The sequence below is a fragment of the Capricornis sumatraensis genome, chromosome 22 (assembly GCF_032405125.1).
Source record: "Capricornis sumatraensis isolate serow.1 chromosome 22, serow.2, whole genome shotgun sequence".
In the NCBI taxonomy this organism is placed as follows: Eukaryota; Metazoa; Chordata; class Mammalia; order Artiodactyla; family Bovidae; genus Capricornis; species Capricornis sumatraensis.
The window spans coordinates 21,601,614-21,626,229 of NC_091090.1; the positions used below are offsets into that span (position 1 = coordinate 21,601,614).

A 24,616-nucleotide genomic window follows, 5' to 3' on the forward strand; every position below is an offset into this window, starting at 1 on the left:
TTGCTTCATTTGCTATTATTTTCTCCCATTCAGAAGGCTGTCTTTTCACCTTGCTTATATTTTCCTTTGTTGTGCAGAAGCTTTTAATTTTAATTAGATCCCATTTGTTTATTTTTGCTTTTATTTCCAGAATTCTGGGAGGTGGATCATAGAGGATCCTGCTGTGATTTATGTCTGAGAGTGTTTTGCCTATGTTCTCCTCTAGGAGTTTTATAGTTTCTGGTCTTACATTTAGATCTTTAATCCATTTTGAGTTTATTTTTGTGTGCGGTGTTAGAAAGCGATCTAGTTTCATTCTTTTACAAGTGTTTGACCAGCTTTCCCAGCACCACTTGTTAAAGAGATTGTCTTTACTCCATTGTATATTCTTGCCTCCTTTGTCAAAGATAAGGTGTCCATATGTGTGTGGATTTATCTCTGGGCTTTCTATTTTGTTCCATTGATCTATATGTCTGTCTTTGTGCCAGTACCATACTGTTTTGATGACTGTGGCTTTGTAGTAGAGCCTGAAGTCAGGCAAGTTGATTCCTCCAGTTCCATTCTTCTTTCTCAAGATTGCTTTGGCAATTCGAGGTTTTTTGTATTTCCATACAAATCTTGAAATGATATGTTCTAGTTCTGTGAAAAATATGGCTGGTAGCTTGATAGGGATTGCATTGAATTTGTAAATTGCTTTGGGTAGTATACTCATTTTCACTATATTGATTCTTCCGATCCATGAACATGGTATATTTCTCCATCTATTAGTGTCCTCTTTGATTTCTTTCATCAGTGTTTTATAGTTTTCTATATATAGGTCTTTAGTTTCTTTGGGTAGATATATTCCTAAGTATTTTATTCTTTTCGTTGCAATGGTGAATGGAATTGTTTCCTTAATTTCTTTTTCTAGTTTCTCATTATTAGTGTATAGGAATGCAAGGGATTTCTGTGTGTTGATTTTATATCCTGCAACTTTACTATATTCATTGATTAGCTCTAGTAATTTTCTGGTGGAGTCTTTAGGGTTTTCCATGTAGAGGATCATGTCATCTGCAAACAGTGAGAGTTTTACTTCTTCTTTTCCAATTTGGATTCGTTTTATTTCTTTTTCTGCTCTTATTGCTGTGGCCAAAACTTCCAGAGCTATGTTGAATAATAGCGGTGAAAGTGGACACCCTTGTCTTGTTCCTGACTTTAGGGGAAATGCTTTCAATTTTTCACCATTGAGGATGATGTTTGCTGTGGGTTTGTCATATATAGCTTTTATTATGTTGAGGTATGTTCCTTCTATTCCTGCTTTCTGGAGAGTTTTTATCATAAATAGATGTTGAATTTTGTCAAAGGCCTTCTCTGCATCTATTGAGATAATCATATGGTTTTTATTTTTCAATTTGTTAATGTGGTGAATTACATTGATTGATTTGCGGATATTGAAGAATCCTTGCATCCCTGGGATAAAGCCCACTTGGTCATGGTGTATGATCTTTTTAATGTGTTGTTGGATTCTGATTGCTAGAATTTTGTTGAGGATTTTTGCATCTATGTTCATCAGTGATATTGGCCTGTAGTTTTCTTTTTTTGTGACATCTTTGTCAGGTTTTGGTATTAGGGTGATGGTGGCCTCATAGAATGAGTTAGGAAGTTTACCTTCCTCTGCAATTTTCTGGAAGAGTTTGAGTAGGATAGGTGTTAGCTCTTCTCGAAATTTTTGGTAGAATTCAGCTGTGAAGCTGTCTGGACCTGGGCTTTTGTTTGCTGGAAGATTTCTGATTACAGTTTCCATTTCCGTGCTTGTGATGGGTCTGTTAAGATTTTCTCTTTCTTCCTGGTTCAGTTTTGGAAAATTGTACTTTTCTAAGAATTTGTCCATTTCTTCTACGTTGTCCATTTTATTGGCATACAACTGCTGATAGTAGTCTCTTATGATCCTTTGTATTTCTGTGTTGTCTGTTGTGATCTCTCCATTTTCATTTCTAATTTTATTGATTTGATTTTTCTCTCTTTGCTTCTTGATGAGTCTGGCTAGTGGTTTGTCAATTTTATTTATCCTTTCAAAGAACCAGCTTTTGGCCTTGTTGATTTTTGCTATGGTCTCTTTTGTTTCTTTAGCATTTATTTCTGCCCTAATTTTTAAGATTTCTTTCCTTCTACTAACTCTGGGGTTCTCCAATTCTTCCTTTTCTAGTTGCTTTAGTTGTAGAGTTAGGTTATTTATTTGACTTTTTTCTTGTTTCTTGAGGTATGCCTGTATTGCTATGAACTTTCCTCTTAGCACTGCTCTTATAGTGTCCCACAGGTTTTGGGTTGTTGTGTTTTCATTTTCATTAGTTTCTATGCATATTTTGATTTCTTTTTTGATTTCTTCTGTGATTTGTTGGTTATTCAGAAGTGTGTTGTTCAACCTCCATATGTTGGAATTTTTAGTAGTTTTTCTCATGTAATTGAGATCTAATCTTAATGCATTATGGTCAGAAAAGATGCTTAGAATGATTTCGATTTTTTTGAATTTATTAAGTTTAGATTTATGGCCCAGGATGTGATCTATCCTGGAGAAGGTTCCATGAGCACTTGAAAAAAAGGTGAAATTCATTGTTTTGGGGTGAAATGTCCTATAGATATCAATTAGTTCTAATTGATCTAATGTATCATTTAAAGTTTGCATTTCTTTGTTAATTTTCTGTTTAGTTGATCTGTCCATAGGTGTGAGTGGGGTATTAAAGTCTCCCACTATTATTGTGTTATTGTTGATTTCCCCTTTCATACTTGTTAGCATTTGTCTTACATATTGCGGTGCTCCTATATTGGGTGCATATATATTTATAATTGTTGTATCTTCTTCTTGGATTGATCCTTTGATCATTATGTAGTGGCCTTCTTTGTCTCTTTTCACAGCCTTTGTTTTAAAGTCTATTTTATCAGATATGAGTATTGCCACTCCTGCTTTCTTTTGGTCTCTATTTGTGTGGTATATCTTTTTCCAGCCCTTCACTTTCAGTCTGTATGTGTCCCTTGTGTTGAGGTGGGTCTCTTGTAAGCAGCATATAGAGGGGTCTTGTTTTTGTATCCATTCGGCCAGTCTTTGCCTTTTGGTTGGGGCGTTCAACCCATTTACGTTTAAGGTAATTATTGATAAGTATGATCCAGTTACCATTTACTTTATTGTTTTGGGTTCGGGTTTATACACCCATTTCGTGTTTCCTGTCTAGAGAATATCCTTTAGAATTTGTTGGAGAGCTGGTTTGGTGGTGCTGAATTCTCTCAGCTTTTGCTTGTCTGTAAAGCTTTTGATTTCTCCTTCGTATTTGAATGAGATCCTTGCTGGGTACAGTAATCTGGGCTGTAGGTTATTGTCTTTCATCACTTTAAGTATGTCTTGCCATTCCCTCCTGGCCTGAAGAGTTTCTATCGAAAGATCAGCTGTTATCCTTATGGGAATCCCCTTGTGTGTTATTTGTTGTTTTTCCCTTGCTGCTTTTAATATTTGTTCTTTGTGTTTGATCTTTGTTAATTTAATTAATATGTGTCTTGGGGTGTTTTGCCTTGGGTTTATCCTATTTGGAACTGTCTGTGTTTCTTGGACTTGGGTGATTATTTCCTTCCCCATTTTAGGGAAGTTTTCAACTATTATCTCCTCAAGGATTTTCTCATGATCTTTCTTTCTGTCTTCTTCTTCTGGGACTCCTATAATTCGAATGTTGGAGCGTTTCATATTGTCCTGGAGGTCTCTGAGATTGTCCTCATTTCTTTTAATTCGTTTTTCTTGTTTCCTCTCTGATTCATTTATTTCTACCATTCTATCTTCTATTTCACTAATCCTATCTTCTGCCTCCGTTATTCTACTATTTGTTGCCTCCAGAGTGTTTCTGATCTCATTTATTGCGTTATTCATTATATTTTGGCTCTTTTTTATTTCTTCTAGGTCCTTGTTAAACCTTTCTTGCATCTTCTCAATCCTTGTCTCTAGGCTATTTATCTGTGATTCCATTTTGATTTCAAGATTTTGGATCATTTTCACTATCAATATTCAGAATTCCTTCTCAGGTAGATTCCCTACTTCTTCCTCTTTTGTTTGGTTTGGTGGGCAACTCTCCTGTTCCTTTACCTGCTGAGTATTCCTCTGTCTCTTCATCTTGGTTATATTGCTGCGTTTGGGGTGGTCCTTTTATATTCTGGTAATTTGTGGAGTTCCCTTTATTATGGAGCTTCCTCACTGTGGGTGGGGTTCTATCAGTGGCTTGTCAAGGTTTCCTGGTTAGGGAGGCTTGTGTTGGAGTTCTGGTGGGTGGAGCTGGGTTTCTTCTCTCTGGAGTGCAGTGGAGTGACCAGTGATGGGTTATGAGACATCAAAGGTTTTGGAATAATTTTGAGCTGCCTGTATATTGAAGCTCAGGGGAGTGTTCCTGTGTTGCTGGAGAATTTGAGTGGTATGTCTTGTTTTGGAACTTGTTGGCCCTTGGGTGGAGCTTGGTTTCAGTGTAGGTATGAAGGCATTTGATGAGCTCCTATTGCTTAATGTTGCCTGAATTCAAGAGTTCTCTAATGTTTTCAGGCTTTGGATTTAAGCCTCCTGCTTCTGGTCTTCAGTTTTATTTTTACAGTAGCCTCTAGACTTCTCCATCTATACAGCACCAATGATAAAACATCTAGGTTAAAGATGAAAAGTTTCTCCACGTTGAGGGACACTCAGAGAGGTTCACTGAGTTACAAGGAGAAGAGAAGATGGAGGGGGTAGTTAGAGGTGACTGGAATGAGATGAGGAGAGAGCAAGTTAGCCAGTAGTCACTTCCTTATGTGCGCTCTATAGTCTGGACCGCTCAGAGGTATTTACGGAGTTATACGGGGAAGAGGAGAGGGAGGAAGTAGACAGAGGTGACCAGGAGGATAAGAGAGAGGGATGAGAAGGAGAGAGACAAATCCTGCCAGTAACCAGTTCCTTAGGTGTTCTCCACTATCTGGAACACACAGAGATTCACAGAGTTGGATAGAGAAGAGATGGGGGAGAAAAGAGACAGAGGCCACCTGGTGGAGAAAAAGGAGAGTCCAAAGGAGAAGAGAGTGGTCAAGCCAGTAATCTCGCTCTCAGGTAAACTTCGGTAGTGAAGTTTGGGTTTTTAAATGTACAAAATTGACAACAAAAACCTAACAGCAAAGATTAAAAATCTGTTTTTGAAGACAATGGTCTGCTTTTCTGGTTGCCTGGTGTCCTCTGCCAGCCTACAGAAGTTGTTTTGTGGACTTTGCTCAGCGTTGAAATGTTCTTTTGAGGAATTTGTGAGGGAGAAAGTGGTCTTCCCATCCTATTCCTCCGCCATCTTTATGCTCCTCCTCGACATTGCTTTAGCTGCATTCAGTAAGTTCTTGGTTTTTGTTTTGTTTTGAAGAGTTGTTTTTTTTTTTTAATTGAGGTAGAGTTAGTATTCAATGAAGTACACAAATCTTAATTATAGCTTAATGAAATTTATATCCATATGCCCTCCTGTAAGCAGCCCCCCTACCCGATCAAGATATAGAACATTGCCAGCACAACAGAAGGCTTCCTCCTTCATGTCCCCTTTCTAGTCAGTATCTTCTTGCAGGAGAGATTACTATTCTCCCTTTTATCATCGTAGGTTTCCGCCTTTAATTTAAACATCATACAGATGGAATCATAGAGTATGTATTCTGCAGTGTCTGATTTCTCTCACTGGACGTAATGTCTGTGGGAGTTTTTCAGGTTGCCAGTTACATCATTAACTTTGTTCTTTTGCATTGCTGATTCACGTTCCACTGCATGAATTATGGATATTTGGGATGTCACATAAGTCTTTTTTTTTTTGGTCACATAAGTTTTTATCATGTAGTGCTTGATTATTGTTTAGTTCTAAGAACTTTCTAATTTCCATTTTATTTCTTTGATTTATTAGTTTTCCGGAAGTATATTATATATTTTTAAGTTTTCAAACTTGTTTTGTTTTTTTTTTTTTGCTTAGTCATCTTTTGGTTTAGATTTTAACCTTCATTCCCTGTGGCCAAAGAAGGTGATTTCTGTGATTCTGAATCTTTGCATTTAGTGAGACTTATTTCATGGCCTAGTAGGTGATCAGATTTTATAAGTGTTCTGTGTGTGATGAAGAAGAATGTGTACTCTTCAACCGTTGGATATAGGATTCTGTTTATTCCTCTAAATTGACCTTGTTAATTGTGTTGTGCAAATCTCTATCCTTACTCATTTTTGTTTGCTTGATTTATTACTTAGAGAAGTATGCTAAAATTTACCATTACAATAGTGAAGTTTTAAACTTCCAGTCATGTCATTTTACTTTATATATTTTTTGACTATGTTATCAGATTCAAGGTTAAAATCATTTAACAGTAGATAATAATAGATAGAACTTTATATAGCAATATAATAGAACTCTCTGCAATGATGGAAAAGTTCTTTTCTGTGCTGTCAAAAATGACAGCCATTCATGTCTATTGAGCACTTGAAATGGGGCTAGTGTGACTGAGGAACTCAGTAGTTAATTTTATGTACTTTAGAGTTTAAGGTTAAATAGCCACATGTGGTGAGTGGCTACCACATAGTGGACTGTGTAGATTTAGAGTCTTCATGGTCAGTTAAGCCTTATTGTGATGAAATGACCATCTTTCTTTCTAGTGAAGTTTTTTCTCTTAAGGTCTGGTTTTATCTGGTATTAATGGTATACCAGCTTTCTTTGATTGGTATCTTTCTAGTATGTCTATTTCTATCCTTTTGCTATTTTCTTTTGGCTTGATCATTATTTTAGGTCTCTTTAATTGTGGTAAAATATGACTACCATACTTTGCCATTGTAGCCATTTTAAGTATAAAATTCAGTTGTCCTTTTACTTGAAAATTGTTTAGTTTGGAAATAATTTTAAATTTACAGAAAAAAAATTGTAAGAATAATATAAAGAGCACTGGTAAACTCTTTTCTTTTTAAATTTGTTTATTTTAGGCTGCATGGGATCTTTGCTGCTGTGCACGGGCTTTCTCTAGTTGCAGTGAGTAGGGTCTGCTCCTAGTTTCGGTATGCAGGCTACTCATTGTGGTGGCTTTTCTCATTGTGAAGCAAAGGCTCTAGGCACGAGGGCTTCAGGAGTTGCCACGCGTGGGCTCAGTAGTTACCGCTTGTTTGCCCCAAAGCAAATGGAATCTTCCCAGACAAGGGATTGAACCCGTGTTCTCTGCATTGACAGGCAGATTCTCAATCACTGGACTATCAGGGAAGTCCTCATAAACTCTTCATCCAAGTTTACCTGTTGTTAACATTGTGCTCCATTTGCTTTTTTAATTTGCTCTTTGTGTACATATACATGTCTATAAACGTATATGTATATATACTGTTTTCATGAACCATCGGTTATATGTTGGCTCTTTGCCCCTAAATAATATACATTTCCTAAGAATAAAAAGTTCTTTTATGAAACCAGCACTCCATTTATTACTTTCAAATATTTAACATTCATATAATACTTTTAATCTAGTTTACATATTCCAGTTTTGTCAATTACTCCATAATGTCTTTTTTCTTTTTTTTTCAGTCCCAGGGAGGATCTGGTTCAGGAGCACCTGTGCGTTTAGCTGTCGCGTCTCTAGTCTCCTTTAATCTGGAGCAGTTCCACAGGCTTTCTTTGTCTTTTATGATATTGACACAATTTTAAAGGCGATATAATCCTTTAAAATTTCCTAATTCTTCCTTTTAAGCTTATGTATTTCTGGATTCAAGTTACACATTCCTGGCCAGAGTACTAAGTGATGTTATATCTTCTCAGGATATTATACATGGAAGCACAGGATTACCATCCACTCCTTGTTTGTAATGTTAATTTTGATAGCCGGGTCAAGAGGTGGTTTGATTTTTCCACTGTACAGTTAATATTTTTTCCCTTGCTACTATTAATAAGCAGTCTGTTGGCAGTGTACTTTAAAGCATGCCAGTATTCTACTGTCATCAGAATTTCCCCTAGTAGCATTTTATGATTTTTTTTTTAGCCACCCTTGTGGCTTGCAGGGTCTTAGTTCCCCAGCCAGGGATTGAACGGGGCCCTGGCAGTGAAATCAGTGAGTCCTAACTACTGGACCTACAGGGAATTCCCTCATTGTACTTTTAACTTCGACTTCCTTTTATATTTTAGACATGTCTTTATTTAAAATATTAATATCTAGGACCTGTTTTCTAATCAACCTAAGATCTCTCTTTTTGAATGATCAGTTTTTGTCTAGTTATTATAAGTAATGACATTTGACTTTATTTTTGGTTTACTTTTCTTATAATTTTAAATTTTAGTTATTTAATATATACAGGAGTATGTAGAACATAGAGTTAAGGCAAGAAGGTTCAGTAGAACACTAACAGATGTGATTCTGCCCAGCGTTTTTGTGCATTCTGTTATTTTGGATTTTTTTTAAATTCCTTTTTGTCTCTATCAGTTTTGGAAGTTATGCATTCTGTTTCTGTAGTTGATTGCTCTTATATTTTTAATGTAAGTTTAACTTGTTAATGTCACCTCCCATCTCCCTGAAAAATGGAAGGACCACAGAAAATCTTAATTCCAGTCTGATCCCCATCTTGCACCTTTGTTTCTCTCCCAGCTGGTGATTATTGTTATTGTTTTATTCAGTTTGGATTTGCCATCATACCAGTTGCTTTAGTCACCATTCCTTTTGTGCCTTGATCCTTCTTTCTGAATTCAGTTTTCCTCCTAAAGTACATTATTTAGAAGTTTCTTAATTGATGAAATATTGCTAGAAAACTTTTATCAGTTTTTATTTTAGAAAGGTTTATTTTCATCTTCATTTAGAAAATCTTTTTATTGTGAGAAATTTTGACATTCCATAAAGCAGGCAGAATACACAGTATATCAACACATATCAGTTCATGGCCGATTTTGCTTCATCTGTACCCCACCCACTTTCCCTACCCCTCAGATAAAGACTCCTTTTAAAAGCCAGGATTCTATAATTATCAAACTTATAGAAGTTATTAGTGGTTCCTAATATTATCAGATATGCAGTCAATTCATGTTTCCCTAATTATCTTGAGCTTTTTAGCGTTTTTTGTGGGGCTTTTTGGCCTATCGAGGATCCGAATGAAGCCCGCATTTTGTGTTTGATGAGTTCTGTTTCTCATCTCCCTCGGTGTATGATCCCTGCCTCAGTTTCCCTGCCCTCTTGCAGTTGTTTGTGGAGGGCTGGCTGGTTGTCCACAGGGCTGGCCTGTGTCTCCCTAGTGTCCTCTAGCATGGTCCTCTGTCGCCTCCTTCCTGAAGACTGATATTCAGGTGTTCAGATGTGGGAGCTTATTTAGATTCTGGGTTGATTTTCTGAGGCAAGGACATGTCATAGGTGGTATCGTGTACTTCCTTCAGGAGGTTGTCTTTCTGTGTGATGTTACAGTGGATTTCAGCATTGTCTGTCCAATCTATACATTATATAGAATTTCCCATCAGCTGTTCGCTAGACATTCATTCTCATTACCATTAGGGTTAGGAGCTAGTGACATTCTACTCTCGTCATCCTCTCTCCATGTGTTAGCCAGAAGGCTCTGTCTATAGAGGGAACCTTTCTCTCATCAGCTTTTTGGTTACCTTGAAGGTCATTTATACAGGAAAGGCTTGATTCTCTTTTCCTCTCTTTTTTAACCACTTTTCAAAATAATGTATTGGTTCTCTAGCTTCATCCAAAGATGACCCATGAGGTCTTTGAAAAATAAGATATCATTATGAACTCATGGCTTTTAAAATATTTCATGTTTTTCAGTCCATCACAGGCGTGGTTTGTTTTTTTTTTTTGATGTTCACATTGTCCCATCTTGGGCCAGAGAGCACCTCCCAGTCTGGTTCCTTTTGATACCCTGTCCTGTGACAGCATCCTTGCTTTCTGGTCTGAGCAAACACCCCAGGCTCACAGTGGGCAGCAAAGACTCAGCCTAGCAGATCTCTAAAACTGTCAAGTTCCCTGGGAGCAAAGCCCGGCTCTCCTCTCTGGTGTTTCCACTGTGGAGCTCATCCGCCAGTCTCTGTGGGGAGCAGGGCCCAGCACTCACACACACACAGACACACACATGTGTTTCCGCTGTGGAGCTCATCCGGCACAGGGCTGGGCACAGGGCTACCAGACCCCTGTGGCAGACACAGAGGGGCTGTGCTCGGGGGATGTGTGTGTCTGTGTGTGTGTGAGTGCTGGGCCCTGCTCCCCACAGAGACTGGCGGAGCCTGGCGAATGCTACATGCTTGCCTCAGCCCTGACCCCTCGTTTCCCCTGCTGTCTCCACTTCTGCCTTTGACACTCTCCCAGGTCAGAACCATCCGGTCTTGGATGTGGGGCCACACCGGCGACTGCAGTGGACGTGGCTGGGCCGGGCGGAGCTGCAGTTCGGGGACCGGACGCTGCATGTGTCCACCGTGCAGATGTGGCTGCTGCTGCATTTCAATCAGACAGAGGTGCCTCAGCTCCTCGGCCTGTCTGTCTGTCTCTGTTTTCCTCAACTCTGTCTGTCCCACCTTCTGTCCCTTCTTTTCCTTTGCCTCGACTGTCTGCTCCTGACTGGCCCTGTTTCTCCCGCCCAGGAGGTGTCAGTAGAGGCTTTGCTGAAGAGCTCTGGCCTCAGCCCTGAGCTGCTGCTCCAGGCCCTCCTGCCCCTCACCTCAGACAGTGGCCCTTTGACCCTGCAGGACGGCCAGGACTTCCCACCTAGGGGTAGGTCTGAGGTAGTGGGGCTGGGCTGAGCCTCTGCTCCCAGGGGCGGGCTCTCCGGGTGGGGGAGATACAGGGGATGAGAATGGAGTCCCCTTTGCCCTCACTCATCTGGCCCTTACCCTCTTTGGGCGCTGACTGGGAGTGGGTTCCAGGTGTGCTGCGTCTCCGGGAGCCTGGGCTCCAGCCCCGTGGGGAGGCCCTGTGGCTGCTGCCTCCCCAGACATACCTGAATGTGGAGAAGGATGAAGGCCGGACCCTGGAGCAGAAGAGGAACCTCCTGAGCTGTCTTCTTGTCCGTATTCTCAAAGCCCATGGGGAGAAGGGCGTCCACATTGACCAGCTGGTTTGTCTGGTAGGCACAGGGGACCCTGATGGTGGGGGGAGGGGGAGGGAGTCGTGCTTGGGGGTGGGGTGGGAGGCAGGGGTCATCACGGGGAAGGTGGGTGACATTCCCATCTGGGTTTTCTATTCCTGATGGGAAGTTAAAAGGTGGAGACCAGACATGAGTGCTGACTGTGTGCCAGGCTCTATTCTAAAGTTTCCATGATTAAGTCATTTGATCTACAGAGAAATATGAGATTGTTGTTGGTGGTATTTCTACTATTATTATTATCCCCGTTTAACAGATAAGAAAAATGAGGCATGAGTTAGTAACTGATCCATAGTCACGCAGCTAGTAAGTGGCAGAGCCGGAGGCTGGCTGCTCTGGGTAACCGCAGCCCACCTGTTTCCCCACCTTCCATCCAGGTTCTGGAGGCCTGGCACAAGGGTCCAAATCCCCCTGGAAGCCTGGGCCGCACCATTGCCGGGGGTGTGGCGTGTACCAGCACGGATGTCCTCTCTTGCATTCTTCACCTCCTGGGCCAGGGCTATGTGGAACGGCGGGATGACTGGCCCCAGATCCTCACATACGCCACCCCGGAGCCCTCAGGGCCCTGCCGGGGCCAGGCAGAGATCCCCTTCTTTGGCAGCCAGACCTCTGAGACCTCCAAGATGAGGTAGCCACTGCTAACCCCGTGCCCCCTGCTGCAGGGCCCCCCAGGACGGATGGCACCGCAGTGACACAGGAGGGGTCATAGTGCCAAAGCCAGGCAGCCAGAACAAAAACATGTCATTTCTTTCTTTGTCTGGCACCATTTTCCCCGTCCCTGATGAGAGATATTAGTCCTCATCCCTACTCCCAGTGTCATCACCCCCTTTGCTTGCTTCCCAGGAAGGGGCCTTGCTGTCCCCAGACTCCTAAAGCCAGCCCTTAGGTAGGAGTCCAAGACTCATAAACTACTTTCTGGATGTCTTTCATTCTAAGCAGAACTGAAATACTGGAAAGACACATATTGAGTACTAACTATGCACTCTGCCTAGTGAAATATACAAATTCTATGAATAGTTTTCAGGAAGTCTGTTCTCCAGAGGATTTTGCCATAGGATTCCACTAGCTAGCTGGTACCCTAAAGCTCTTTACCTCAGTTCCAGTTCACCAGGAGTTGTTCTGCTTTTATGCCTGCTGTTCATACTGTGTGTAAATGCGAGTTTTCTAGAGTCATCTTTCTCAAGCTTCCATTTGCACACATTCTCAAATTCACTAGAGCTCCCTGTGACACTTAGGCTGCTGGTCCACAGACCACACGTTGAGGAATGAGGCTGTAGACTTTCTCTCACTAGACATGCTGGGAGAATTTGGGGAGAGACCTGCAGTGTGATTGTCGTATCCACTGCAGGTCAGTTAGCACCGTGACCCCTGCCCACTAGATTCCAGCAGTGCTTCAGTCACTGTGACCGCCAGCCCCACCCCACATACAAACGCTGTGTGGAGGCTGTGTTCCGACGGTAGGGTGGTGATCCTCAGGCTGGTTCAGCAAGTGTGGACGGAGATGCACCAAGTCAGGACCGGGGGGCCAGGGTGGGGTCCAGCCAGCGGGTTGGATAAGCAGGGCAGTGAGACTGACCACCAACCCCTCTCTCCCTCAAGCCCAGAAGCCGTAGCTGCCCTGGCTTCCCTCCAGCTGCCTGCGGGCCGCACCATGAGCCCCCGGGAGGTGGAAGGGTTGATGGAGCAGACGGTGCGGCAGGTGCAGGAGACGCTGAACCTGGAGCCCGACGTGGCGCAGCACCTCCTGGCTCATGCCCACTGGGGCGCCGAGCAGCTGCTGCAGAGCTACAGCGATGACCCGGAGCCGCTGCTGCTGGCAGCCGGGCTGCGCGTGCCGCAGGCCCAGGCTGCCCCCGCACGCCCCGACCACTGCCCCGTGTGCGTCAGCCCCCTGGCGCCCGACCACGACCTGCCCGCCCTCTGCTGCCAGCACTCCTGCTGCAAGGTGAGGCTCTCCTCCCCCCAGCACCACAGCTCGGGAGCTCCTGGTCTCCAGCCCCGCAAGGCCACTTCCGGTCCTGGGTGATGTTGGATGAGTCTCTTAGTCCCTCTTAAGCTGGTTTTGTCATCGGAAAGTGGTGCTTTGACACTCTGCAGGGTGGTTGTTAGCATCTGGTGGTATGTGTCTTTGCTGCATACTGTGATCACTGGGAACTTTTTAAAAATCCCAGTGCTCAAAGTATGCCCGAGACCAATTAAATGAGAATCTCCAGAGGTGAAACAAGAGCTCCTCAGGGGATTCTAGTGTTCAGCCAAATTTGAGAATGATAGATAATACATACACATGTATAGAATCAAAGCACTTTATAAATGAGAGGTGTTCGGAAATTGGTGATGACTATGGTTTATGCTTTCCTTATCACCACCGAAGGTTCTTTAATTCCAAAATGTCGTCACTTCTTTTATCTGTACACGTTCACTTAATATAAAAATTTAAAACAAAAAACAGCACAAAAGCAGAGGGAAGTACGGGAAGTCAGGCTGCCGTGAAGCCGAGCGGAGAAGGCTGTAGCTGGGGAGGGGGCACCCTTGAGGTGGCGAGGGGCCGAGGCAGGAAGCCAGGTGCTGAGTGCCTGCCTCCCCTGCCCCTGCCTCTCAGCTTGTAGGACCAGAGCCCACACCCATCCACTTAGCAGGATGAACGCCCTTGTTGCCATGAATTCTAGCCGCCTCTCTCCGCAGCGCCGCCCCAGTGGTGGGTGACCGGGGCCGTGTGCGTTGGCATGCGTGTGTACCTGTACTTTTTCTCCTTCCCTTTTGCTCAGCTTCAAGTTACTCTTCTCACATAGTTGCCTCTGCCCCCCTGTTCCCAGGTTCTTAATGATTCCCTTTACACTTCCACTTTTTTGTTCAACTAATGCTTATCATGGACTTCCTGCGTGCACGGCGCTGGGTGCTGCGTGAGGGAGTGGGGAGACCCCGGCAGACAAGGACCCGAGAGCTAATAATAACCACAGCTAATTAATATTTATGGGGGCCTCATTCTGGGCCACTGTGCTGTCTTACAAACATTGTCTCGTTTAATTCCTGGAATAGTTCTGTGAAGAAGGTGAGCACAGTGGTGGGACAGCGGAAGGAGAGATTTGGGAGGTGGACAGGGGCCTAGCTGAGTTGGGTTGGCAGACAAGGGCCTTTATGGGAAGCCCTGGTGGGTTTTGAGCAGAGATGCAATAAGATCTGATTTCCAGTTTTGAAAAGATCACTTGGTGTGGAGAAAAGGCTTGGACGGAACAAGAGTGGAGGCAGGGACACTGACTCAGAGACTTATACAAAGAGGCAAGAGGTGCTGGCCGCTGAGCCTAGGGACGGTGAAGGGGTGGACAGATCGGGACACGTGTGGAGTAGAGCTGACAAGGTTGTGGCTGAGGACAAGGGCATCAAGACAGCTCCTGGGGTTTTGACCTGAGCATCTGGCAGGAGGAGTTGGGGGAAATCTTAGGCCTGGGGTTGGGGTGCAGGGCAGATTTTTGAGGGGAAATTCCATCCGTTTTGGTCAAGTAAAGTTTGAGCTGCTTTGTTGGGCACCTGTGTGGGACTAGCAAGTGGACAGTGGATTTTCTGATTTGGAAATAAGTGCAGAAGCCTGGCCGGCATCACCCAGGGGGAGAGGAGCAGGCCCAAGGCACTGAGCGTGGGGCACCCCAACCCTGTAGAGACAGAGACAGGGAGCTGGGAAACAGGACTCAGCAAAGCAGGCTGAATCCATCCCAGCAGAGGAGCCAGTGGCGGAGTGCAGGAGCCACTGACTTGGGGCCTGGAGCAGTGGGAGACAGCTTCCCGGGGTGAGGCTCGAGTGGCCGAGGGCAAGAGGGGAGTCCAGGCGGGAGACGGCATTCCCTGTGGCTGAGCAGTGGGGTCAGTGGAGGCCAAGGGTAAGCCCCAAGCAGAGAGGCTCCTCGCAGGCGTGGAGAGACCTGGCCGTTGTCCTGCAGGGCAGTGCTCCCACCCCACAGCTATCAGGGGCCCCGAGGGCCTGTGTGGCTGCCCTCGGCCTGGGGGTCTGAATGCGGAAAAGGATTTTGCATTCTACTTCCCAGCTTATCTGGGCTTGTTTTACTATAGGAAGGGGTTGGTTTTGTTTAGTACTTGAGTGAAAATAGTTCAGTAAAGCACTTATTTATCATGGAAAGTCCTCATGTAGCCACCTGGGGACTCTCCTGGGGTTTGGATCCATCATTTGGGGAAGCTCAGGGGTAGGCATTGTGAGGGAGAGGGTCCTTAATGGAGTCTTTTGGAGGCTCAGGTGCTCATGAGGTAGTTGGTGTCTTCAGGAGGGATGAGGGAACAGTTGAGAGGGGAGGGAATGATGAGGGCTGATGTTGGGGGGGGAGGGGATGATGAGGGCTGATGTTAAGGGGGAGGGGATGAGGGCTGATATTGAGGGGGAGGGGATGATGAGGGCTGATGTTGGGGAGCGGATAAGGGCTGATGTTGGGGGAGGGGATGATGAGGGCTGACATTGAGCGGGAGGGGATGAAGAGGGTTGATGTTGAGGGGGACGGGATGATGGCTGACGTTGGGGGAGGGGATGAAGGGGGCTGTCGGGGGAAGGGATGAGGGGGGCTGACGTTGAGGGGGAGGGGATGAGGGCTGACGTTGGGGGGAGGGGATGATGAGGGCTGGTGTTGGAGGGGATGATGAGGGCTGGTGTTGGAGGGGATGATGAGGGCTGGTGTTGGGGGGAGGGGATGATGAGGGCTGACGTTGGGGGGGAGGGGATGATGAGGGCTGGTGTTGGGGGGAGGGGATGATGAGGGCTGGTGTTGGAGGGGATGATGAGGGCTGGTGTTGGGGGGGAGGGGATGATGAGGGGTGGTGTTGGGGAGGGGATGATGAGGGGTGGTGTTGGTGGGGAGGGGATGATGAGGGCTGGTGTTGGGGGGGAGGGGATGATGAGGGCTGGTGTTGGGGGGAGGGGATGATGAGGGCTGGTGTTGGAGGGGATGAGGGCTGGTGTTGGGGGGGAGGGGATGATGGGGGCTGGTGTTGGGGGGGAGGGGATGATGAGGGCTGGTGTTGGGGGGAGGGGATGATGAGGGCTGGTGTTGGAGGGGATGATGAGGGCTGGTGTTGGGGGGGAGGGGATGATGAGGGCTGGTGTTGGGGGGAGGGGATGAGGGCTGGTGTTGGAGGGGATGATGAGGGCTGGTGTTGGGGGGAGGGGATGATGAGGGCTGGTGTTGGGGGGGAGGGGATGATGAGGGCTGGTGTTGGGGGGAGGGGATGATGAGGGCTGGTGTTGGGGGGAGGGGATGATGAGGGCTGGTGTTGGGGGGGAGGGGATGATGAGGGCTGGTGTTGGGGGGAGGGGATGATGAGGGCTGGTGTTGGAGGGGATGATGAGGGCTGGTGTTGGGGGGAGGGGATGATGAGGGCTGGTGTTGGGGGGAGGGGATGATGAGGGCTGGTGTTGGAGGGGATGATGAGGGCTGGTGTTGGGGGGGAGGGGATGATGAGGGCTGGTGTTGGGGGGAGGGGATGATGAGGGCTGGTGTTGGAGGGGATGATGAGGGCTGGTGTTGGAGGGGATGATGAGGGCTGGTGTTGGGGGGGAGGGGATGATGAGGGCTGGTGTTGGGGGGAGGGGATGATGAGGGCTGGTGTTGGAGGGGATGATGAGGGCTGGTGTTGGAGGGGATGATGAGGGCTGGTGTTGGGGGGGAGGGGATGATGAGGGCTGGTGTTGGGGGGGAGGGGATGATGAGGGCTGGTGTTGGGGGGAGGGGATGATGAGGGCTGGTGTTGGAGGGGATGATGAGGGCTGGTGTTGGGGGGAGGGGATGATGAGGGCTGGTGTTGGGGGGAGGGGATGAGGGCTGATGTTGGGGGGAGGGGATGATGGCTGGTGTTGGGGAGAGGGGATGAGGGCTGGTGTTGGGGGGAGGGGATGATGAGGGCTGATGTTGGGGGGAGGGGATGAGGGCTGGTGTTGGGGGGGGAGGGGATGATGAGGGCTGGTGTTGGGGGAGGGAATGATGGCTTGGGTTGGGTACGGCAGTGACATGATAGTAGGAGGATTTATGAGTTGTGTCAGCTCCAGCACTGGTGATGGGGGGTAGGAGGGCTGATCAGAATTTATAGGTGCACTGGAGGCATCTGAGTCTGGGGAGGCAGGGGCATAGAGACAGGACTGAGGTAAGAAGTTGAGCCAGATGAGGGCACAGCTACAGCACAGTGGGCCCTGGCCAGCCCCCCAGGCCTTCTTTCTCTCTGGCTTTCTTGCTGTCTCCAAGTCTTTCTCAGAACTTGAATCTTCTTTTTCTTGATTCTCTTTGCCCATCTATTCACACCCACCCCAACAATAATTTTAATTACCATTTTGGTCTGCACACCTCAAAGTGAACTGTAATTGGGGCCAATCAGGAAAACCCCTGGAGGCCAGAAAGGTTAGGGTCAGTGTTGAGGCTGACGGAGCAGCAGGTCTGTCTCTGGCCTTGCCCATGTTGGGGAGGGTTCCTGCTCCTGTGCTGTCCCTGAGCGGCCGCTCCCGTGTCCCTCCCAGTCTTGCTGGAATGAGTATCTGACGACGCGCATTGAGCAGAACCTTGTGCTGAACTGCACCTGCCCCATTGCTGAGTGCCCGGCCCAGCCCACGGGGGCCTTCATCCGTGCCATTGTCTCCTCGCCAGAGGTCATCTCCAAGGTACCCTACTCTGCCTCGAGAGGCTCCGGGGCACAGCCCTGGGGAGCGGGGGGCCCGGAGGTGTGGTGTCGGAGAGCCAGGCACTCACCGCATGGCCCCTGCATCCCCACAGTACGAGAAGGCCCTCCTGCGTGGCTACGTGGAGAGCTGCGCCAACCTGACCTGGTGCACCAACCCCCAGGGCTGTGACCGCATCCTCTGCCGCCAAGGCCTGGGCTGCGGGACCGCCTGCTCCAAGTGTGGCTGGGCCTCCTGCTTCAGCTGTAGCTTCCCTGAGGTGGGGGCCCACCCTGGCTCTGCCCCATTGCTGGGGTCCACACCCCTCACTGCCCCCCGACCCCAAGCACCCTGCCCTGTCCTGCCCGCACCAACCCGGCTGTAATGAGGACTCAGCTGTGCCCTCACCGCTCCCTCCTCCCCTAGGCACACTACCCTGCCAGCTGTGGCCACATGTCTCAGTGGGTAGATGACGGCGGCTACTACGACGGCATGAGCGTGGAGGCCCAGAGCAAGCATCTGACTAAGCTCATCTCCAAGCGCTGCCCCAGCTGTCAGGCTCCCATTGAGAAGAATGAGGGGTGTCTGCAGTAAGAGGGGGTACTGTGGGCGGCGGCAGGGTTGGAGGGTTGGGAGAGGGTGGGAGACTTGGCAGAAGTAAGGGGCAGTGGATGGACCAGAAAGCTCAAGAACCACAGGGAGGTCCTCAGCTACCTCCTTGCACCCTCCAGTGATTCCAGTATTACCCCACTTTTAAGCCTGCATGTATGGGCGGATTTGGAAGTCAGGATGTGGTTAGCAGGGATTAGTGAGGTTAAGATTTAAGAGGGCATGGGAAGGGCCAGCGGTGTGTCCAGGCCCTGGGTATTCCTGATGGAGCCCTGGCCAGAGGCAGGAGCCCTGGCCAGAGGCAGGAACCCTGACCAGCTAGCCTCCTCCACAGCATGACCTGTGCCAAATGCAATCATGGATTCTGCTGGCGCTGCCTCAAGTCCTGGAAGCCAAATCACAAAGACTATTACAACTGCTCTGCCATGGTAAGGGGCTGGTGCCCAGAGGAGGCGGGCAGAGGCCCCAGGGCGGGCAGGGTGGGATGCTGTTTCCGGGGCTGGGTGCAGACAGCTCCATGTCCCAAGCAGCCAGAGAGGTGGAACAAGGCTCAATGGAGAGAAGACTGAAGGCCCCAGGGCCTGCAGGTGCTGGGAGCTCCGTCAAGAGAGGTCTGTGCACAGAGACCTTCCGCCCCAGAGTTGGCCATGCCACACAGGGAGGGGGGGCGGGGGCGGCAGTGCTACAGAGAGGCTGTGGTGGGCTGGGCGCTCCCAGGAGGCCCAGGGCAGAGCGGAGCAAGGACTCGGAGTCAGGGCCTGGCTTCACTGTGTAGTCAACCTGCCAGGCCTCAGCACCCTCATCTCACAGTTACGAGAAATGAATGAAGAAATCTGGGTAGAGCAGCAGCAGGCCTCCGTGAATGGTGGCTGGTCTGAGGAATAACCAACCTCATCTTGTCCTGCCAATCACCCAACAGCCCTCTTTGATGTGTCTTCACCAGGTAAGCAAAGCCGCGCGCCAGGAGAAGCGCTTCCAGGACTACAATGAGAGGTGTACTTTCCATCACCAGGCCCGGGTGAGCAGGGAGGGGACAGTGGGGTGGCCAAGGAGGTTAGAGGGCTGGGCTGGATGGCCAGGCGCTCTTGTGAGGGGTGGGGCTGCGCCCGCTGGTGCTGACAGCCACCTCTCTGCACAGGACTTTGCTGTGAACTTGCGGAACCGTGTGTCTGCCATCCACGAGGTGCCCCCACCCAAATCCTTCACCTTCCTCAGTGATGCCTGCCGGGGTCTCGAGCAAGCACGAAAGGTTGTGTGGGGTGGGCTGGGCAGAGGGTGGGCGGGAAGAGGGGGAGGGTGGGAGGTGGCCTCAGCAGGAGCCTGCTGGGGCCCGCAGGTGCTGGCCTACGCCTGCGTGTACAGCTTCTACAACCAGGACACAGAGCACATGGACATCGTGGAGCAGCAGATCGAGGCCCTGGAGCTGCACACCAATGCCCTGCAGATCCTCCTGGGTGAGCCCCCATCCCCCTGGCACCTACCCCCAACATAAAGATGGGTGGGCAACCCGGCCCCAGCCGCCCACCTTCATTTTGGCCCCTGGAGCTTCCTGTGCCTCGTAGCCTTGTTACCATCTTCAAGTTCCACCCCGCAGGTCCACGGTGCACACCCCCACCCGACCTTTGCTTTGATTATGACGTGTCCCCACCTCTAGGCTGTGAGCCCTGGTAGAAGTGGGGAGCGCATGGTAGGCGTCTGTGGGAGGAAGGGAAGAAGGGAGGGAGCCCCGCGCCCTGCCCCCTCTGCAGAGGAGACGCTGCTGCACTGCAGAGACCTGGCCTCCTCGCTGCGCCTCCTGCGGGCGGAGCACCTCAACACCGGCCTGGAGCTGCTGCGGCGGATCCAGGAGCGGCTGCTGGCCATCCTGCAGCACTCCACCCAGGTAGCCACCCACCCGACCCAGCCTTCCTGCCCTCACTCAGCACCGCCTGCCACAGCCTCCGGTGCCCTGGGGGGATCCTGATGGAAAGGATTCCACGGCACACGGACCCAGCCTGTATCCCACCTCCCAGCCCTGCCCCTCGGCCACCTGGCCTTTCCTACAAAATGAAGGAGGTAGTTAGCCCAAGTTAAGGGTATCTGGCCAGGTGCTTGCTCTCCAGAACTCACTTGGGGAACTTTTTCAGAAGATTCTTCCCAGATATGGATTTAGAATCCTAGGAGTTGGGGGCCAAAGGGCAGGGACCCACCAGAGTAAAGGAGCTGAGGTTCTTTCCGGCTCCAATACACTGATGTTGAGTCTGAACTAGGAATCCCGCCCTCAGGGAGCTTACGGACTGGTATGTAACTTGGGCAGAAAAGGCATGAACACACAAAGGTAAGGGTACGTGGTGCCTCAGCGCCGTATCCTGGGTCGCTGGAGACTACCTGTCATGTTACGCAGTCAATGGCTTGCGAAGCACGGTGCTGGGGTTGGTGGGGGGAGCATTCCTGGCAGGCCAGGTGGCTCTTGGGCCTGGAGGATCCAGGTGAAGGAAGGCTGGGTGCCAGGGCCCAGTGTCCTCTACTCCGCTGCTCCCCACATCCTCCCATCTCCTTGCCAGGATTTCCGGGTTGGTCTCCAGAGTCCATCCTCCGAGTCCCGGGAGGCGAAAGGACCCAACGTGCCCGGCAGTCAGTGAGTGGAGGGGACCCCGGTGCAGGGGGGCGTAGGAGGGGGCGTGGGAGGTGACACGGCCCTGAGGTTGAGTGTGCGCTCTCCCAGGCCCCAGGGCTCCTCAGGACTGGAGGAGGAGGAGGAGGAGGAGGAAGACGAGGACGAGGTGCCCGAGTGGCAGCAGGACGAGTTTGAGGAGGAGCTGGACAATGACAGCTTCTCCTATGATGAGGAGTCTGAGAACCTGGACCGAGAGACTTTCTTCTTCGGCGACGAGGACGACGACGAGGATGATGATGAGGGCTACGACTGAGGGGGCAGGACGCAGAGGCCACCAGAGCCCGGGGTCCCGGGTCAGGTGCGCACCACTGTCCCCGCACACAGTGCCAGGTGCCTGTGGCACCATCTTCTGTTCAGTGAATAAACTTTTTTTTTCATATACTTCTCTGGAAGCAGATCAGTTTCCTCAAAGGGCCACTTCAGCTCCCCCTGCCATCACACAGCCAATCCCCCTCCTCCCCTGCTCTTTTCTCTAGGCATCCAGACATCCATCCTCAAAGCCCACAGCAGACCGCTGTGACTTACACTGATAAAGGGAAATAAATGTCCGTGGTACTCAGCCCATAAGCCTCGGACCTAGCATAGGGACAGGAAGGAATGGTCACCCCCTGCCACAATCAGCTTCATCCAAACTCCTGAATGTTCCTGCAGGGAGCTTGAGCATGTTAGAAAGTCTCCTCCTCTTGGGGGCCTGTGGACCTTTAAAGGTCTCTACATCTTGAAGTTGAGGGGGGTGTTAGGATATAGGATATTATTGAGAACTGGGCCTTCCTCTACCCACAGTGTGGCATGCTGTCAGAATCGTATACATGCCATGAATCAGTACTGGGGCTAAGAGCCAGGAGCCAAGTCTGGGGTCAGGAGAATTTAATAAAAACTGCGGGGAAGTCAAGCAGTTGGGTCAGCAGAGGCAGCCACCTGCTTAGGATGATACGCCTCAAAGTATCGATCTAGCAGGGCCTCCACCTCTGCTTCCTCGTAGTCCCACACCTGGAACTTGGAGCCATCGGCTGCTCCCCGGATCATGGCTGAGAGCACTGGCAAGAAGGATGGGGGTGAAGGTGGCTCCCCTGCCACTTCCACACTGCCCCCCCCACAGTGCCCATTGCCCTTCCCTTTCTGGGGTGGGCACTGCGCTCAGAGGCCCCCAAGGAAGGAGAAGAGGGCAGGGACCTCAGAGCTGGGAAAGGAGGCCAGGGATGGGGATGCTCACCTCGGCCAGATTTTGGGCGAAACAGGCACAGGACTGGTTTGTGGAGGGCCACTGCCCGGCCCAGCTCATAGCCTACCCCCAGAGAGGGCTGGGTCACTTCTGCCACAACCACTGGGAAGAAAGGAGACCAAGGCTCACCCTCAGGTTTGTGAAGGATACACGACACAGTCTGGCTGTGTTGAGAAGGGAACTTAGGGAGTCCCTTGGAGGCAGGGAACCAGGCAGGTCCAGGGGATCTAGGACCCCAGGGGAGTTCGCAGGCAGGACGGGGGACCACTCACCATCTGCCTGCTGCAGCCAGGCCAGGTCCCGATCATGGATGAGCTTGTCGCCTCCAGCAGCCTCTTCCCCTGTGGTTGAGGGAAAGCTGGTCAGGGGCCCACCCTGGGCTTCAGTTCCTCTCCTCTGCCCTAGATACCCCCAGGCCCACACTGCTCAGGGAAGGGGAGGGGACAGAGAGATGGCCTCCAAGGGCCCACCCAACACTAGGCTTCTGTGAATTAAGGAAATGGAAGAGCCTGCAAGGAAAATGCAGTCCTGTGCAGGGGGGTGGAATGTGACCAACGACAGGAGTGGTACAGGTGAGATGGAGGGACTCACTGCGGGTCAGTGATCAGAGGTGGAGAGGAGGAGGAATCACATCCCTGGTGGGGACAGGCAGGAGGAGCAAGAGGCTGCCCCGCGCAAGGAACCTAGGGCCCCACAGGCTCTCAGGCTTTGGTGGGGGTGAGAACCACCTGAGAACCAGATCAACTACAAAGACCCAGGTATCGATGAGCCTGGACCGCTGACTGAGCTCTCCAGGTGATTCTCATACCCAGGCGAGTTTGAGAATCACCGCCTGAAAGCAAAGTGTAACCAGTGGGAGATGGTGTGAAGGCAGGGGAGATCCTGGGGTCACAGGGCCAGGATCCCAGCTTTCCAGCTTGATTCGATGTCACCCACTGGGAGCATAAGGGTCACATGCCCCAGAGCAGAGCAGAATAACTGGAGAGCTCATTAAAAATGGACTCAAAGGTTTTATCCTAGAATCTGCATTTTCAACAAGCTCCCTCAGAACACTGTTGAGCACAGGCCCTTCCCAAAGCACCAGCAACTTCGTGACGCATCATTTTCAAGAGGATGCCCCAGGGACTTCCCTGGTGATCCAGTCGTTAAGAATCCACCTGCCAAGGCAGAGTACATGGATTCCATCCCTGAACAGAGGAGATTCCACATGCCCGTCGTGGAGCAACTAAGCCCACAGGCCACAACTACCAAACCCAGGTTCCTCAACAAAAGAGGTCACTGCAATGAGAAGCCCGTGCGCAGCAATGAAGAGCCAGGGCAGTCAAAAATCAAATTCAAATAAAGAGGTCTCTCAGAACTCCATTGGGTCCTACAGATCCCGGCTCTGCCCATGGGAGGGAAAAGGGGGACATACTTGAGGTTTTTATGAGAAGTGTGAGAGTTTTGGCGTTATTTCCGAAGTAGAAAACCAGCCAGGATACGGGACTACCTCTCCGCAGGAGCAAGAGGATCAGAGGGCCTGAGAGACGGTGTTCGCGGGACCTGGGGTCTGTCGGGTCAAGGAGGGCTGATATCTCCAATGTCAAAGGAAAGCTCCGTGCTGGGTGGGAGAGAAGAGGCCAGCGCGGCCTCCTCCCATCCTGCTCCTACAAAAGCCGGGAGGCGTCCAAGAAGTTCTCCACGAAAGACCCAAAGGTCAAGAGAGTAACTGAATCCGGGGCGTGGGCTCCCAAGTCGGACGCACGCGGTCTGAGCCCCGCGCCGCAGTTCTTCTCGGGCAGAGGGGCCTCTGCCTGCGCCCTCCCGGCCGCCCGCGCCACAAGCTCCGCCTTCCTCACCGCTCTCGTCCAGCTCGGCGGCCGCCACATGCTCGGTGAGCACCACCCCGAAGCGCCGCAGGCGAGACACGATGCGCACGTACAGTTCCCGGTCCTCGCGTCCGCCGCGGATACTCCCGCAGAAGTACAGGGAGAGACACCCCGGCTCCCCGTGCCCCATGGTTCCAGCCGCCGCCGCCGCCATCCCGGCCGCCGCAGGCCCCGCCCGCTCCCCTTGGCCCCGCCCCCTGCACGTGACCCGTCCCCGCCTCACGGGGTCTGGTTCCGAGTGTCCACGTCTGTGAAAGGAAACGTCAACCGTACCCACCTGTAGGAACTCAGCGCCTCCTGGACTTAACTCCCCACCTCATCCACTCCTCCCCACCTTTGCCACAGGCAACTCCATTCTCCCAGCTCAGGTCCCAAACCTTGGAGTCATTTTGACTCTTCTCTTTGCATCAAATCCTACGTGCAGTCCGCGGGCAACTCCTGTGGTTTCTCCCTTCCAAATATTTAAAAACTCTGAAACCCAGCTGCTGGGGACCCAACCTTGGGTCGCACCCCAGTGCCAGTGCAGACACGGGGTTGCAGTGAAGAAAAGGGCTGTGATTACTGCAGGCGC

At 49.9% G+C, this 24,616-nt stretch overlaps 2 protein-coding genes across 2 annotated transcripts in view; one reads left to right on the forward strand and one right to left on the reverse strand.

Annotated features, from left to right (window-relative positions):
• Positions 1-21,325, forward strand: part of CUL9 (cullin 9) — a 42,887-nt gene extending 21,562 nt beyond the window's left edge. Inside the window, exons 26-40 of the mRNA XM_068960870.1 lie at positions 10,279-10,424; positions 10,551-10,680; positions 10,833-11,032; positions 11,428-11,678; positions 12,650-12,995; positions 17,553-17,693; positions 17,806-17,970; positions 18,117-18,280; positions 18,634-18,727; positions 19,243-19,317; positions 19,438-19,548; positions 19,636-19,753; positions 20,048-20,181; positions 20,843-20,916; positions 21,004-21,325. Coding sequence (XP_068816971.1) covers positions 10,279-10,424; positions 10,551-10,680; positions 10,833-11,032; positions 11,428-11,678; positions 12,650-12,995; positions 17,553-17,693; positions 17,806-17,970; positions 18,117-18,280; positions 18,634-18,727; positions 19,243-19,317; positions 19,438-19,548; positions 19,636-19,753; positions 20,048-20,181; positions 20,843-20,916; positions 21,004-21,208 — 2,354 coding nt within the window. The 3' untranslated portion in view covers positions 21,209-21,325. The remainder of the gene's footprint in view (positions 1-10,278; positions 10,425-10,550; positions 10,681-10,832; positions 11,033-11,427; positions 11,679-12,649; positions 12,996-17,552; positions 17,694-17,805; positions 17,971-18,116; positions 18,281-18,633; positions 18,728-19,242; positions 19,318-19,437; positions 19,549-19,635; positions 19,754-20,047; positions 20,182-20,842; positions 20,917-21,003) is intronic.
• A 472-nt stretch (positions 21,326-21,797) lies between these two features.
• DNPH1 (2'-deoxynucleoside 5'-phosphate N-hydrolase 1) lies at positions 21,798-24,195 on the reverse strand. The gene is made up of 4 exons (XM_068961053.1): positions 24,016-24,195; positions 22,450-22,518; positions 22,169-22,279; positions 21,798-21,992 (listed from the first exon to the last, which is right to left on the reverse strand). The coding sequence occupies exons 1-4, from the start codon at positions 24,173-24,175 to the stop codon at positions 21,844-21,846; spliced, it is 489 nt and encodes a 162-aa protein (XP_068817154.1). The 5' UTR covers positions 24,176-24,195; the 3' UTR covers positions 21,798-21,843.
• Between the last annotated feature and the right edge of the window lie 421 nt (positions 24,196-24,616).